The 16,891-nt window shown below is 44.2% G+C and overlaps 1 protein-coding gene across 3 annotated transcripts in view; it reads left to right on the forward strand.

Moving 5' to 3' along the window:
- S1P (membrane-bound transcription factor site-1 protease) overlaps positions 1 to 16,891 on the forward strand; it is a 181,533-nt gene that overhangs the window by 131,935 nt on the left and 32,707 nt on the right. For all 3 annotated transcript variants that reach the window (XR_006773386.2, XM_045749653.2, XM_069302196.1), the window contains exons 11-13: positions 6,240 to 6,802; positions 7,048 to 7,289; positions 14,298 to 14,581. Coding sequence is in view for 2 of the 3 variants with exons in the window: in XM_045749653.2 (XP_045605609.1) it covers positions 6,240 to 6,802; positions 7,048 to 7,289; positions 14,298 to 14,581 (1,089 nt within the window). In the remaining variant the exon portion in view is untranslated. The remainder of the gene's footprint in view (positions 1 to 6,239; positions 6,803 to 7,047; positions 7,290 to 14,297; positions 14,582 to 16,891) is intronic.

Here is a 16,891-nt window from a genome sequence, read left to right on the forward strand (position 1 = left end):
AAGCACCTCCAAAGGATACCTGATCAACCAGGCTGTGACTCATACGTCAGGCTGCGAGCAGCCGCGTCCAACAGCCTGGTTGATCAGTCCGGCAACCAGGAGGCCTGGTCGACGACCGGGCCGCGGGAACGCTAAGCCCCGGAAGCACCTCAAGGTAACCTCAAGGTAGGTGATGCATTTCGGCTGTGATAGGGCGAGGGAAATCTGGTAAGATACACGCGCTGAAAGAGTGCACATCCAGGGCCGGTCTCCTCAACTGAGCAAACAGGCGGGAGTTACCACAAAGATATTATTACCTAATTATTTAAATGTCTGATTTTTTCTCTGGTTTCTTGCAGTAATATTATTCAATAGTGTGTAGTGTGATATATTTCTATAATAAAATGTGTGAATCATTGCTATATTCAAAAGTATGGTGTGCATATTAGTGATTCAATTATTATGTTCATAAACAATAAAAGAATAATTTTGCTGTTATTACTCAATACACGGGTGTATACACACATGTTATATGTAACTACATGTTCTGTTTCCCATAAGAAACCATTAAGCTGGTATAGTGTGTCCTAACAGCATAGCACCACCATACAACAGCCAGCAAACGACATCATTTCACACTACAAATTCCTTCTCCTAACTTATTGCTTCTGGGAGTGCGTCCCATTGGCTCCCTGGAGCTGTCTAGGCTGATGTGGATATACAGTACAGGTATTAGCTTTCTGGCATCAGTGACTGTGCATGGAGTTCTTGCCTACCAGGGACCATGACCCAGAACCTGGCCCCCCCCCCCTCAGAGAGGCACGAGGAGCAATGGCCTATAGAAGTCCCGTGTGGTTGGAAGCATTCTATGTCTGCCATCGACTGGGTCTGGATACCCAGAAAGGTTTCGGAGTCGGGGCAGGGTTTAGATGGTCTTGAGACTCAGGCAGTCTCGCGGGATGCCCCTTCCGGTGTGTGATGAAGGCATTCAAGTTGGTTCTCCCTGCCGAAGGGTCTGGGTCTGACCAATGGGACCCCATCCGTTTGGCTTTTACAGCTACGCCGCCCTTTTCTTTTGAGGCCGGGGCTTTGGTAGATGACTCAGCCCCGGGCTGATGTGAAGGATCCCGGGGGTTGGGAGGGGGCTAACTTGGGGGCCTTGGGCCCCGTTGGACCCTGCCTGGGTTTTTCTTACCCAGAGGCTTACTGTTACAAGGAGTGGGGTTTTCCTTTCCCTCCTTTGCATACGAATTAGATTTGGTGTCTGCCCCTCCCCGGGTTCGATTGAGTTTCCCTTCGGGTGCTTCCGTCCTGTCTTTCCGGAGGTTTTTGGCTTCCCGCATCCAGCCTCATGTGGTGCGGGAGGCCTTTGCGGCTTAGCTCCTGCCCGGATTACACCTCTATTATGGATCCGTCTTCGTTTAGGTTCGGGTCTTTATTTCCCTACTGGATCCGTTATGAGGTTCCAGAGTCGTCCTGGCTAATGGACGGTCCTGTTTTTGGTTTGGGGGCGTGGCATACCTTCTATTGTTCCCGCATGGTTGAGTGGCGTGAGGCGTTGACAGTGGTCCAGGTTTTCCTGGGGGGGCGAGTTTGAGTACCTCAATGAGTGCTTGTTTACCCCTGCCCTTCCTCAGGACATTGGCATTGTGCAGCTTCATGTGCAGGTTCCCTCCTTTTCAGCTGTGCATGTTGCTGAGGACTTGCGCGCTCGTGGCCTACTGGCTTCGGCCTCGCATTTCTTTTCCCTCCTGGAGTTGTCTGCTGACTGGCTTTAGGAGGATGTAGAGGCACTTGGGGCTGTTCCTGGATCTGGTGCCTTGGGCTTGGTGGCTAGCTCGTTGTTGCCTTGTTGAAGCTGTTTGCGCCGATCCTGCGGGATGAGGTGTCGCTGTCTTATGCCTGCTTGCATGTCGGCAGGTGGTGCTGGCTTTCTCCCTAGAATCTGCCTGGGCCCTGGTTCTTAGAATGTCTTCGCCCTTATGTCCCTTGCTGTTTGCTGAATCTGCAGTGGCGTAGTATCTGCAGGCAGCTTCAGCTAGCTGTCGTCTGATGTCCGATTTGTTGGTTCTCTGGGGGGGGTCCCTGGGGGGGGGAGGAGGTCTTCCCGGAGGGGTCATGCCAGGGCTCGGGGTTCCGCTCGTCTAGGTAGGCCACTGGTGCCAGTTTCGAAGGCGGCGCTGCCTTCGGAACCGTCTTCGTCTGGTCGGCGTGGTGTTCGCTCTGTGCGAAGCTCGAGTTCTCGTAAGGGTTGCCGGCCCTTTCGCGGTTTGTCCCATTAACGGGACCACAGGGGGTAGGCTTGTTCTGTTCGCTCACGCCTGGTCTCACGATTTGTGAGCTTTTCGGGTCATTTCCGACGGCCTGCGGTGGCGTTAGGTGACCAGTTCTCCTTCAGGGGGCTCGTGGCTGACGGGGCAGGCCTCTTCTCCTGCGCTGTAAGGTTGTCTTGGGGGTGGGTTCACTTGGGCGTGGTCGAAACGACGACATCTCTCAGATAGGTTTCCCGTTTGTTCCCAGTCCCAAAACAGGACTGTGCGGACCTGCAGTTCATTCTGGACTTGTCCCATCTGAACCTCTGGGTTCATATCCCCTTCTTTAGGATGACTACGCTGTCCCTGGTCCTTCTGCTGGAGCCGGGCGCTTGGTTGGTGTCCCTGAACCTCTGGGACGCGTATTGGCATGTCACGATTCATCCAGGGTTAAGGGACTGGCTCGGTTTTGTTGTGGGGTGTTAGAGTTACCACTTTCGTTGTCTCCCGTTCGGGTTGAACCTGGCACCTCACGTTTTTACACGCCTAACATGGGTCGTGTTAGCTCGTCTGCATCTTTTAGGTGTTTGGGTGCTGGCCTACCTCGACGACTGACTGACATGGGCTCCCAGCTGGTCCGTTTTTTCTGCTTGCCAGGAATTTGGTTCTTTATCAGCTTGCCAGGTTCAGGTTCTTGGTGAACTGGAGGAAGTCCCATCTGGTCCCCTCCCAGGTTTGGACTTGGTTGGGTCTTGTTTGGGACTCTCGGGCTGCTTTCTTGTTTCTCCCTCCGGAATCTCTGCTTCGCCTGTGGTCCTGCCTTTGCAGTTTTCTGGGAGGCTCCCGTATCACCCGACGGTTGCTCGAGGGTCTATGTGGGAGCCTGAACTTTGCGATGTTGGTCTATCCGCTGGGTTGGGTTTGGCTTCGTCGGCTGTTTTGGTTCCTTCAGGGATGTCCCTTCCGCCTCTCTCACAATCGCTGGGTTTGGCCCCTGGGGGGGCTTTATGTCGGTTGCTGCGTCGCCGGCTTCCTCATTGGGTTTTTCGGGGTTCAGTCCCTTGGCGCCTACCCGAGCCCTCGCTCGATGTGTTCATGGACGCATCGTCTCTCGGCTAAGGCTTTGTAACTAGTGCTCACCAGGCCGGCCAGGGGTGGTGGGATCCATCCTTCTGCCCACAGCATGGTGCTGTGGGCGGCGATGTGGTTTTATCTTCGGAGGGTTCGGGTCGCCTGTGGATCAATGATCAAGCTCCATTCGGACTGCTTCCCGGTGGTTCATTGTCTGAACCGAGGGGGATTGATACGGTCCTTGGCTCTTTGGGGCGGGTCGCTTTGGGTGACTAGTCTGCTGAGTTCTCAGGGTTTGGCTCTCCTGGCAGTTCACGTTCAGGGGGTGTCCAACGTCTTGGCGGATGGCCTGTCTCGGTTCGTTCCCCTGTCCACGGAATGGATGATCAACGCCGACTCATTCAGTTGGCTCTGCCAGATGTTTGGGCGCCCAGAGGTGGACCTCTTCGCGTCGGCGTGGTCGCGGCGCCTTCCGATGTATGTGGCACCCTTCCGCAACTGCGAGGATGTTGGGGTCGACGCCTTTCTGCAGGACTGGTCGAGGTGGGGATTCCTGTACCTCTTTCCTCCCGGTTGCGCTGTTGCTCCAGATCCTGACTCGCTTGGAGACTTACCAGGGGAGAGTAGTCCTCTTGGCCCTGTTGTGGCCGGCCCAGCCTTGGTTTCAGCTGCTGCTTGCTCAGTGTCCGAACCCAGAGATTTTCCTTGCGACTCCGCCTCTTTCAGCTGATCGGTCCGGTATGTTACGTGGCTGGTTCGATCTCCTCCTGTTTTCGCGTATGGTATTTTTGACTCTGGTCTATCATCATCTCTGTGGTGGTCAGGTGGCTTTGTTGATGTTGTCCCACCTGCGGGCTTCGTGTTGGCGGCAGTATGAGGTCTCTTGGTGGTCCTTCCATTTCTTTCGCCTCATAGGTGTGCGTCGCTGTCTGTTGACTTGTCCTTTCTGTCTTGGTTCTTCCAGGACAGTCGTCTAATGCAGAAAACTGTCGCCTCCTATTGTGTGGCGCTAGTGGAGCCGCTACAACTTGCTTTCAGTATTGGTGTTACTTCTGCAACGTTTCGCAAGCTGTCTTGTGTGTTGTTTCACCTCCGGCCAGCTCATGCGCCTCTTGAGCTGTCCTGGTCACTGGACAGGGTGCTCTCTTATCTCTCTCTTCTCCTCGGTTTGTTGTGACCTCTTCGGTTCAGGACTGTTTCTTTAAGGCTCTTTTCATGTTGGCATTGGCGTCTGGGGGTCGGGTAGGGGACCTTCATGCTCTCCTCCGGTGCAGGGGTTTCTGTTGGTTTGGTCCTGGTGGTAGGTTTATTCGTTTGTAGCCGTCTCCTTCTTTTATTTGGTCTAGTCAGCCTGCAGTCTTTCCCTGTGCCCATGACGTTCATAAGTTTGTTGCACTTGCTGCTGTTTTTCGTAACGTGTCTTGGGGTTGACATTCGGGCGCGGGGTTTTTGGAGGTTGAATAGGATCTTGGCTGCGCATTACTTGGTGAATGTTCCTGGGCCTAGTCGGGCCTGTGTCGCTTTGGGTCGGCGGTTGCAGCCAGTTGTCTTGATTTAACATTGAGGAGTGAGCGGCGACCACCTCCCAGGTAAGTCCCTCTGGTTTTCATCTTTTGGTATGTAGCTCCGGGGAGCCAAAGGGGCTTCCCCCAGAAAACCAGCGTTGAATGTAATGAAATGCCATTTTCTGGGTGAGATCCCTGAGGTTCCCCGGCAACCCTCCCTTCCCCCGGTCAGCGTTTTTTCACGTGTTTTGATATCCACCCTAAGAACTGGGATGTGGATTGCCGGCGTGGGGTTTGTCTGGGGCTTCCCCTTTCCCCTCCAGTGGGAGGAGTTTGGGGCTTCCCCCTTCCCCTCCAAGGGAGGGGTCTGGGGCTCCCCCTTCCCCTTCCCAGGGAGGGGGGGGAGCTGCGCAGACAGCAGTGTGGCAACGTGCGACGTCATGCTCGTTTACTCGTTTCTGTTTGGGGAGTTCTGTCTACTAGTTCAGCTTTTTGTAGCAATTTTCACCAGAATAGGGGTTTATATTGGGGCGCCTACATTTCTGGATGCCTGACCTGGTCAATGGCAGACATAAAATGCTTTCAACCACACGGGGGTTTGTAAAGGACATTGTTTTTCGTGCCTCTGTGAGGGGGGCCAGGTTCTGGCTCGTGGCCGCTGGTAGACCCAAAGAACTCCATACACACATGACACTGAAGCCATGTCATGACATACACATGACAAAGTCTGGTATTAGCAGTATCAGACTGGATAGCTCCAGGGAGCCTCTGGGTCTCGCCCAGAAAATGGCATTTCATTACATTCAACGCTTTTTTTTTTTTTTTTTAAACATTGATGTTTAAGTGACAATTTGTTTTATTTATGTACCCTAAAAAGGAACCACAACTGACACCTATATTTTGTATAGCATCATATGACGTCATAATTCACTGTATCGACGATTCCTTTACTACCACCAAGAGTCCTATTGGTATAGGATCTAAAAATATCTTGGCTAAGCCCATATGCTTTGTTCATGCGGCCTATGGCTATAACTTGTATATGCTATATTCTAACTTAGCAGAGTTGGATATTTTTCCACAGAATCCACAGGAAGTCTGGAGCTCCTTGATTGCTGGTTCAAGTCACCTCAGTGCTTCGCTTGATTTTATAGTTGATATACTCTATCACTTTATATGTGATTTTTTTGCATACTGTATTATAATTATTATTATTATATTCTTTGCTGTGGAGCTAAATATTTTACAGTATAAATATTACATAATTCAATTTTAAAATTCACCATGAATACTGTACCTTTCGTACTGGTGATGTATTTATTTTGTAATGATGCTTACTTAAAACAATATCCGATGTGAAGAAGAAACTGTAAAGTTATGCAAAACTTCAATGTACTGTATAGTATACTAAGATGATATTTTAATACTGCAGGTATTATGGCCATGGTCAGGTCATCTTGCAGTTTGGATTACCGTTGCAGAGAGTGGCAAGGAGTGGGAAGGTTTTGCTCGGGGTCATATTTCTGTTACCATTGAATCTCCTCCAGAAGAGGGGGAGACACAGCCAAGGACCTCACATGTCAAACTTCCTGTTAAAGCCAAGATGATACCGACACCACCACGACACAAGCGCGTTCTCTGGGATCAGTTCCATAATCTGCGTTATCCTCCTGGATACTTTCCCAGAGACAATTTACGGATGACTAATGATCCTCTTGACTGGAATGCTGATCATATTCATACCAATTTTAAGGATATGTACCAGCACTTGCGCAACAGTGGTTATTACATTGAAGTTTTGGGTTCTCCATTTACTTGTTTTGATGCCAGCAAATATGGAACACTAATGATTGTTGACCCTGAAGAAGAATATTTTCCAGAGGAAGTGACAAAATTACGACGAGATGTAGAGAAAGGATTATCTGTAATAGTTTTTGCTGATTGGTACAATGTTAATGTCATGAAGAAAGTGAAGTTTTATGATGAAAATACCAAGTAAGTGTTATTTCTAAACAATATAATTTAATGAAAATGATCATCCTTGATAATTGCAACATTTTAGAATCTATTGAAGTACTGTATGGTCACAATGAAATGACTAGAAGTATATTAGCTTGTTATGACATTTTGTTCTGGGATTATATTATATTATTCCATTAATTGTTGTGGAAAAGAAGGTATAGATGATAGTAATATGAGCATATTTACTAATGTGTGTGTGTGTGTATATGCTCTTGCAGGCAGTTGTGGATGCCAGTTACAGGTGGAAGCAACATTCCTGCTCTTAACTACCTGCTGGCCTCCTGGGGAGTGGCACTAAGTGATGGTGTGTATGAAGGTGATTTTACACTTGGTGATCGTGACATGTACTACGCCACGGGAACTTCACTTGCACAGTTTCCACGGGAGGGCACTGTTGTTCGTAAGACACTCAGTGATCATGCCAAAGAGATGCTGGAAGCAGAAAGTGAGAGTGTACCAGGTAAATTAAGAATATATTTTTTTCATATAAAGTGAATAAAGAATATAACATGAAGGGATTCTTGTTTTTATAGGTGGATTTATAGATGTGAATTGGGCTTTTTTAGATACACAGGATAATATCATATGAAAAATTACTAATACCATGAATAATGAAACTATGAGCAGATAATGAGTCATGATAATGTAGCAAAAAATTGGACACTCAACCCACAAATTTGAAAATGAAGAAATTGATGATATTTCGGTCCATCCTGGACCATTATCAAGTTGTGTGAAGAGTGATAGAGAAAGTGATAAAAGTCAGTCAGTATACAAGATAAGGATACATCCCTCATTTACGTGACTTGATAATGGTCCAGGACAAACCGAAACATCGACAATTCCTCTATTATTAGATTTATGGGTTCGATGTCAAATGATATTAAAAAGAAAAAGAAATCATTACAGTTGGTGCATGGTAATAATAATAATAATAATAATAATAATAATAATAATAATAATAATATTAATAATACTGCTAAATAATAATAATAATGCACAAAGAAATCACATTAATGTGATGTATCAATGAGAAAATCAGTAGGAGCCGGGAGGAGGATCCGAACCTATGCCCTGGGAACTCCAAAGCAAATGTCCTAGACAAGTACACCACAGCATAACTAAAGAATTGTTACCTGGGATTCAGCTGAATCCTATAGGATTCCTGAGGCTTCCACTGAAGCCTAATCAGTGTATTGTGCAATTCCCCCCCCCCCCCATGCACTCTTGCTTTGTAGTCCAGGAATTCTACCTTCCAACGCTCCGCTTGAAATGCCCCCAAAGATCACATTAACGTGTACAGGTAGTATCAATGAGGAAATCAGTAAGAGCCGTGAGGAGGATTGTAACCTATGCTCTGGGAACTCCTAAGCAAATGCCTCAGACAACTACACTGTCTTAACCCCTTAACTGCTCGGCTTCCAAATATGACACCCCCCCCCCCCCCCCTCCCCCAGTGTGCAGGAAATAAATTCTCTGTAAAAAATTCTTTTGTTTTTTTAAAGTGTCAAAAACCTTTCCCTCAGTATGGGTATGTCAAAAAAAATTTGACATTGTACGTACTTTGGCTGCTATAGGGTCCGTAAGTTGGTGCGTGAAGTCATCATTCCCCATTTGCCCGTGACGTACGCTCCCGGGGCCAGTAGGGCGCCAGGGGAGGGGCGCGCGAGCTGCCGCGAATATTTTTTTGTTCATTTTTTGCGCACACTTCCAAATTCCAAATACATTTTATTTGTTTTTAAGTGCTAATCCTATGTATAATGAACATGTACACTATATTATGGCAGTAAAACATTTGTACTGTCCGAATACACTGTGTTACCTGCATGACACTTGTGTACACATATGTTGCACATATTTACCATATATCATGCTAATTTATGTATATATACAATCTATTTACACACTATACACTGTCACACAGTATATACATTCACCATCAACACACACAGAACTCCTCGAGTGTGAGCACCCACACCCAGGCAGCCAGTCCTCCCTTATTCCTCCAACATCGTACTCGCCATCACCCCTCCTCCCATCATACTGTTATTCACACCAATGTTTCAGGTTCATTTATTTATATTTACAACACATTTACACACACTACACTGTCACACACCATAAACACACTCAGAACTCCGCAAGTGTGAGCTGCCACATCCAGCCAGCCAGTCCTCCCTTATTCCTCCAACATCATACTCACCATCACCCCTCCTCCCACCATACTCTTACTATTTTTATTACATTATTTACATATGTTACGTATACCTATCTACATGTTTTATTCACCAGAACTGCAAGTAAGCCGGTATTGTGTCCAAACAGTACAGTTGCCACCATACACTGCATGAGAAATCACACAGCAGACAGCAGACGACACTACGATTATGACGTCACCTCCCTCACCAAAATAGCTCCTCTCAACATACTCCTGTTGCTGTTATTACACTATATTCACTATTCACACACTGTATATACCCATGTACAAATGTGTTCCCCATAGTGAACCACTAAGCTAGTATGGTGAGCAAAACAAGAGTGGCTGCCACACACACACACAGTGAGGCTACCTCAATTCTCTCCCTCCCTTCCTCACTAAAATTCCTCCTTTCACAATACTACGCACAATACTAATTATAACCACAATCCTGCTATTATCACAGTCCTTGTCACTAATTCCTGTAAATGAATAATTGACCACACGTTTATTTTGAAAAGGAACCTAAGAAGTCATTTGAAGATTCCTAGATGGACGAAATAATGCTGTGGTGCTGTGGCTAGCGCTGTGAACATCATGAACAGCATTGAATCACTGATATTTGAACATTGTACCCAGTCATTATCACACTCAGGCTCTTCTATAATACTATCATGGCTAAATAATACAATATATATATATTTTGACATTATTAGCTGATGCTGTGGTCACACGCTGAACAACAGTGCTGTGCGCTCATGCTGCGAGCGCCAGCCTTGGATGCTCACTCAGTACTGAGGCTCTCACACCCAGGAATGTGGACCATGATTTTTTTTAAAGATGGTGTCTGTTTACAAGAGCCCAGAGGAAGCTGATGTGAACCCCATGTAGTCACGGGAGTTTTGAATGGAACATGAAAAATAAAACGTCTCCGTGGTGTAGTGGTAAGACACTCGCCTGGCGTTCCGCGAGCTCTTTGTCATGCGTTCGTATCCTGGCCGGGAGGATTTACTGGGCACAAATCCTTAACTGTAGCCTCTGTTTAACACAACAGTAAAATGTGTACTTGGTTGTAACAACGATTCTTCGCGGTAGGGATCGTATTCAAGGGACCTGCCTGAAATGCTACGCGTACTAGTGGCTGTACAAGAATGTAACAACTCTTGTATATATCTCAAAAAAAAAAAAAAAAAAAAAAAAAAAAAAAAAATACCCGGAGGCGCGTTGTGCAAACCAGACGTGGGCCTGCAGGCACGTTGCGCAGTTTAAGGGTTAAGGCATTTGCTTGGGAGTACCCAGAGTATAAGTTCAAATTCTCCTCACGGCTCCTACTGATTTCAGCAATAACAAAATATACTAATAATAATAATAATAATAAAGTAATAAAAATAATCATTATAATAAGACAATTCATATACAGTACAACCTCGATTCAACGTACTATATGGGACCAACCGCAGTTCGTTGGAGCGTTGGATTCGTTGCAAGAGGTGACCTTCAGGAGGCGTTTGTGTCTGTCTTTTTTTTTTTTTCTTGTACACAATAAAAATGCATTATCATATTACATACTGTACCTATATATTACTTCTCTACTAAAAAATACTGTAATTCATAATATTTACTTTATTGTTGGAGTTATGTCCATCTTGATGTTTTGTGAAGTTGTGAATGCTCTACAGTAAATACGTGCTTTAGTGCATTATGCCGTTAGCACTGTGTTGATTAAAAGTAGTTCTGCTGTATGTTGAGTACTACAATACAGTTTGTGAAAACTATTGTACACTAAAATTACTGCAACTTTAATTTTAACACTGTGTACACACTTAAATTTAACACTTGTTCTAACTGTTCATGCCGCACACGATGTTTTGAGATGTTTGCATCAGCTTTGCTGGTGCTCGCTGCAGCTGTGGGTTCAGCTGCTTCTGAGCTGGTGCTGGCTGCTGTTGTACCAGTGCTGGGTACAACTGTGCTCGTGCTTGGTACGGCTGTTGTACCAGTGCTGGGTACAACTCTGCTCGTGCTGGGTACGGCTGTTCTCGTGCTGGGTACGGATGTTCTCGTACTGGGTATGGCTGTTCTCGTGCTGGGTACCGCTGTTCTCGTGCTGGGTTCGGCTGTTCTCGTGCTTGGTATGGCTGTTCTTGTACTTGGTACGGCTGTTCTCTTGCTGAGTACGGCTGTTCTCGAGCTGGGTACGGCTGTTCTCGTGCTTGGTACGGCTGTTCTCGTGCTTGGTACGGCTGTTCTCGTGCTTGGTACGGCTGTTCTTGTGTTGGGTATGGCTGTTCTCCTGCTGGGTACGGCTGTTCTCGTGCTGGGCACGGCTGTGCTCGGGCTGGTTGATTTTCTGCTACTAGTTCTTGCAAAATATTGCTTCATTTTTGGCATTAATAAGGCACTATTAGTAAGCCCCTGAGACATTTTGCTTTATAACCAAAGAGCTGTAGTAAAAAACTGATCAATTCCACAATTATTCTTCCACCGGCGGATAAATACTGTATGTCAATCGCAGACAAAGCTAAGGGTGCATACTGTACGAACGCAGACTAAGTCTATACGTACACCCTTCAGTAGGCTGGTGTTTACGCCAGATCCAGTAACATAAACCTCTCTTTAATATTCGATTTACATCAAATTATATATTTTTGGGTTATATATTTAGTTTAGCAACATTATTACAGTAATAAGAGCTATAAAAGATACTTATTTTGGAACTGATTTATTAATTTTATTATTTCGAAGCCGTAGGTCACTGAACTGTGGTGACGAAATCGAACAAAACACACCTGGTGTTGTGTTCGATTTCCAGTAACATAAATTTCTCCCAAATATTCGATTTACATCAAATTATATATTTTTAGGTTACATGTTCAGTTTAGCAACATTATTACGGTAATAAGAGCTATAAAAAATACAGTGGAACCTCGATTAACGAGTGGCTCTATTAACGAGTTTTTCCAGTAACGAGCAAGCCACTCGCAGCAAATTTGTCTCTATTGACGAGCTCGCCTCTATTAACGAGCAAAACCACATGGTGCTTCCTAGCATCTCGCGGGTTCTCACAAATTCTCGGACGCCTCCGGCGCCAGTGTTGTTGTTGTATCACACACGACAAGCATCCCTCTAGATTTATTTGAGCTTTTCTTTGGGTTTTTAGTGGTTTTGCGACTACAATGTGTAACACACGATGTCTCCAAAGAAGCTGCTTGCTAAAGATAGTGTTGTCAAGAGGAAGAAAGACACAATTACTGTGGATTTAAAGAAGGAAATTATAGCAAAGCATGAGTGTGGTGTCTGTGTGACTGATCTCACAAGGGAGTATGGCAGGTCCTCATCAACAATTTACACCATTAGTAAGGGAATGAGGAGGTAAGGGAGGATGCTGCCTCTTCCACTGAGATCAGGGAAGTGTTTGGAATGTTTGAAAAGATGAACGCATTCTTGGAAAAGCTGCCCTGATAAAGCAGTGACAACCCGGTGTGTGAAAATGTTTAATTAATTTATCACTTTGTGATAATTTGAAATGAAATTTGAGTGAAATTCCCAAGAACAGAGAGTCCGCCTGACTCAGAGGTGGATTCTCCTTCCACACCATAACCCTTCTCCTCCTTCCCACCTCCCCATCGTCTCCCTCAAGCCAGCAACGACTCTTCATAAGGTAAAGTAAATATTAAAACACTACAACAAAACATTTATATTTACATGTGCAGTATTATATTTACATAAAAAAAAGTCATACAAGTATGGATGTTTTTGGGAGTGGAACGGATTAAATTTATTTCCTTTATTTTAAATGGGGAAATTTGTTTCTTAAGACGAGTTTTCCAGGTAACGAGCTCGGTGCCAGAACGGATTAAACTCGTTAATAGAGGTTCCACTGTACTTACTTTGGAACTGATTTATTAATTTTATTATTTCGAAGCCGTAGATCACTGAACTGTTGCGACGAAATCGAACAAAATAAGCATGGCGTTGTGTGGACAGGGATTAGACCCGTCCACTCGTGCTGGAGTTGTGCCACCAATAACGTGAATAATTTCTCAAATAGCAGATATCTATCATATTACAGTATATTTTTGGTTTTATTTAGTTTAGTTTAATTAGAATAATAAAGTTATTAAAACACCAGTTTTAGAAATGATTTAATGTGAAACATTCAAAGTCATGGGTTACTGAACTATGACAACACAGACGAAAGTGAGTGAAACCTCACTGTACAGTGAGGTTTACTGTACAGTATTCCCTTATCTGTCCACTTTCACTCATCTTGTTTCATTACAGAAAATGTATATAAGTAGATTTCAACACATTAGCTAGCTATTCACGCTTCAGCCTTTAAATTAATTTACAAAGATACGTGTGCCACAAATTGGTGAACGAAAATCATTGAAACTCCGTCGTTCACTTGTGTGGACCACTCTGGCTGGTATTTGGTTAATATGCATCACTTCTTGTGTGGACCATTCTGGCTGGTGTTTGGTTCATATGGTTCACTTGTTGTGTGGTCCACTTGTGTGATCCAACTTGTCATATGAAGGAATTATTAATTGTAATCTGTGATATATGGTAAAGTTTTCCACCACTCTGTGAACTCTGTCCCAACATCGTAAGCTTGTGGACCACTTGTGTAGTCCACTTGTGTGGTCCACTTGTGTGATAGAACTTGTCATATGAAGGAATTAATAATTGTAATCTGTGATAGAATGGGAAAGTTTTCCACCAGTTTGTGAACTCTGTCTCGACGTTGTAAGCAAATCCGAACATCCCCCGCTTCGGCGAATCATTGTTTGTCGAACCGGGTGAGTAAATCCGGCCTGAAAAGTGTGCGAACTAGCCGGAGATTCGTTGAATCGGGGTACGTTGAATCGAGGTTGTACTGCACTGTAATATAGCTTTTAATGCAAAATATATTACCATTGAGCTATACCTTACTGTAACTTATAATAAAGAGCTACAATATGTTAAGTTTTACACTGAGAATGTGGTTAGCTTATACTGTATAGCTTTGATAATAATAGAGGATCATAATCACTCTGCCATGTTTGTTTTTCTTGGGGGGTGGGGGGAAGCACTTAATGTGAAGATATGTTTAATGCTGAGTGGTGAACTAGATTCTGTGCAGAAGCTGTTTATGAACTTAATCTTGGAATTATCTATATTAGGTTTATGTTGTTTATAATTTTGTAATTGTTAGTCTAATAATTTTAAGAACATATTTATTGTACAATTTCCTTGTTCTGTGCATTTCTAGTCATCTCTTTATTTCAGATGTCCCAATCTTAGGTTTGCTCCAGACCAAAGGTAACACTAATGAAGAAGTAGGTGATAACAGTCAGCATCATTGTGGTCGCTTGGTCGTGTATGGCGACTCTAATTGCCTAGACAACAGCCACCTTCAGAAAGATTGTTTCTGGATGCTTGATGCCCTGCTTGAGTTCACCACCACAGGGCACTTGGCAGGGGTATTTACTTCAAGTGCTGGATTGCCAGTTCCTCCAACAACAGACTTACCCACCAAGATGGAAAATAGCAACTTACATAAACATTCAAAGGTATGCTTTAAGTCTTATATTATATATGTGAATTTACAGTACATTCTCTTGATTATGTGAAAGTTTGTTGATTTGTGTACAGTAGCATCAGGGCTGCGTGAGAGGTTGGTACATAACTAGACAAACCATAGTGATACTAAATGGAACTTCAAGTTCCATTTAATAATATTGTAAGGATTAAACTGATTTTATAAAAAGAAGAGTGAGGGTTATTGTTTTGATAAAACAAAACAAAATAAAATACTAGCTTTATCAAAATTTAAGAGAATGTTTAGACAGTGTAGTACTTCAGCCCTTCAAGTTACGCAAGGGGGATACTTTTGGAAATACCTCGTGCAGAGTAGAGATGCATAAGTTTGTGTACATGTGAACGTGAAAAATTAAGAATTTCAGAATTACAGTAGTATTTTATAATTTGAGAATCCTGTGTAATAAGAAATGAAAATGGCATGGAAAGATGTGTAGGATAAAAGTAATTATATCATATGGTTGAAATTACAGGGATAATTTGGTGATGTTTAATAAACAGGTGATACACTGGTGAAAGAGTTGTTGTTGTTGCTTTAGATTCAGCTACTTGGAACAAAAAGTTCCAAGTAGCACGGGCTATGGTGAGCTTGTATGGTGAAGAGTGTATAGTATTGCATATTCAAGTAAATGTAACCCTTAAAATGTGGCCGTCATCACTTCTTGATCTGGAACACTGCAGTTAGTGTTCTTTTACAATTTTCTTTATTAGTGCCCAGTTTGTACACCACTTATATACATATGGTTATTATAGCACTATATAATTGTAATAGCTAACCATGTCCCAAGAAAAAAATTCTTCTATTATTTTGTAATTTTGTGAGGGGAGCCCCGTCGGCTTCTTGGAGCTATCGGACTGATATTAGCTATATTAGTCTAGGGCTTCAGTCATACGGAGTTCTTATGCCTACCAGGAATCACGAGCCAGAACCTGGTTCCCTCACAGAGGCGAAGGGAGTAATGGCCTATGAAAACTCCACTCGTTAGAACAGTGGTACCTCAGCTTACGAATCTAATCCGTTCCCAGAGACGGTTTGTAAGCCGAAAATTCGTAAACGGAAGCGAATTTTCCCATAAGGAATAATGTAAATTGAATTAATCCGTTCCACATTCCCCCAAAAATTAACTTCAAAGTAAATTTTATCCCAAATTCACCCAAATCTTTAGTACTAAAGTACTGTATGTACAAGTTATTGCTTACCTCTATTGATGACTCTTGTTGGTGTATGGAGGCACAGTGAGGAGGGGGGGGAGGAGGAGAGGTGTTAGTGTTTGGAAGGGGAGTCCCCTTCCATTATAACATCAGGCAGTGATGATTTCTCTGGGGGGTACACACACATACGTTTTGCCTGAATACCACTAGGACCTGCTTGTGGCTCACTGCTTGATTTTCTCACTAAAAATCTATCCATAGAGGATTGTTTTCCCTTCATTGTAACACATGTCCGTAGTGAGGCATCAGTGTCATTGAAAAGGTTAATGCAAGAACCTACTACAGCTTGCTCTGGGCAAGTCATTTCAACAAAAGTTTGCATTTCTTCCCACAGTCTACACCACTTCCTAATTATTGAGGAAGGGGCATTCTGTACTGCCTCCTCCTCCCCTGAAGACATTTCCTCAGCTGCCTCTTATCAACAACCAGTGTACCATTTTCATGTTTACGAATGATCTCTTGTTTTTCTTCTATGTTCATTCTCACGTGTGTTTTTTTGGCTTGAATCTTACCACTGGCTTTCTTGGGACCCATGGCGAGATATATAATAATAACTTATGTTCAAATACCCAAAAATCCGAAAAACACTGAAATTCTTTACAAAGAATTCTGGCACGATTGTCACTAGGCAGGAGGCACTGGTAAACTGAGGTGCGGTCACCGCACCACCATGCGCTAGGTCGGCCTTGCGCGTATCAACAAACTTCATTTCCCAAGGCAAAGTTCGTAACCTAATTTGGATTTTACAAAGAAATTGGCTCGTAACCCGAAAAGTTTGTAAAGAGGGGCATTCATAAGCCAAGATGTCACTGTATATTCATATCTGTCATTGACCCTTGGTTAGGCACTCAGAATGGTAAGCACCCCTCAAAACAGACCCCAACTGATAGAAAAGTCCAACCCAAGACCGAACAGAGCTCAAGAACTTCCCCTGAGAGAAACAAGGTAACAAGCAAATCGTCATCAACCCGACGTGCCACTCATTTGTGCCGGCCCCAAAGAGGGAGGGGGAGGTCCCTGCCGCAGTGAGCTGGCCACTAGACCGCCAGTTCGTCGACTGAAGTCGGCTG

Source organism: Procambarus clarkii, chromosome 47, assembly GCF_040958095.1.
Source record: "Procambarus clarkii isolate CNS0578487 chromosome 47, FALCON_Pclarkii_2.0, whole genome shotgun sequence".
Taxonomy (NCBI): domain Eukaryota; kingdom Metazoa; phylum Arthropoda; class Malacostraca; order Decapoda; family Cambaridae; genus Procambarus; species Procambarus clarkii.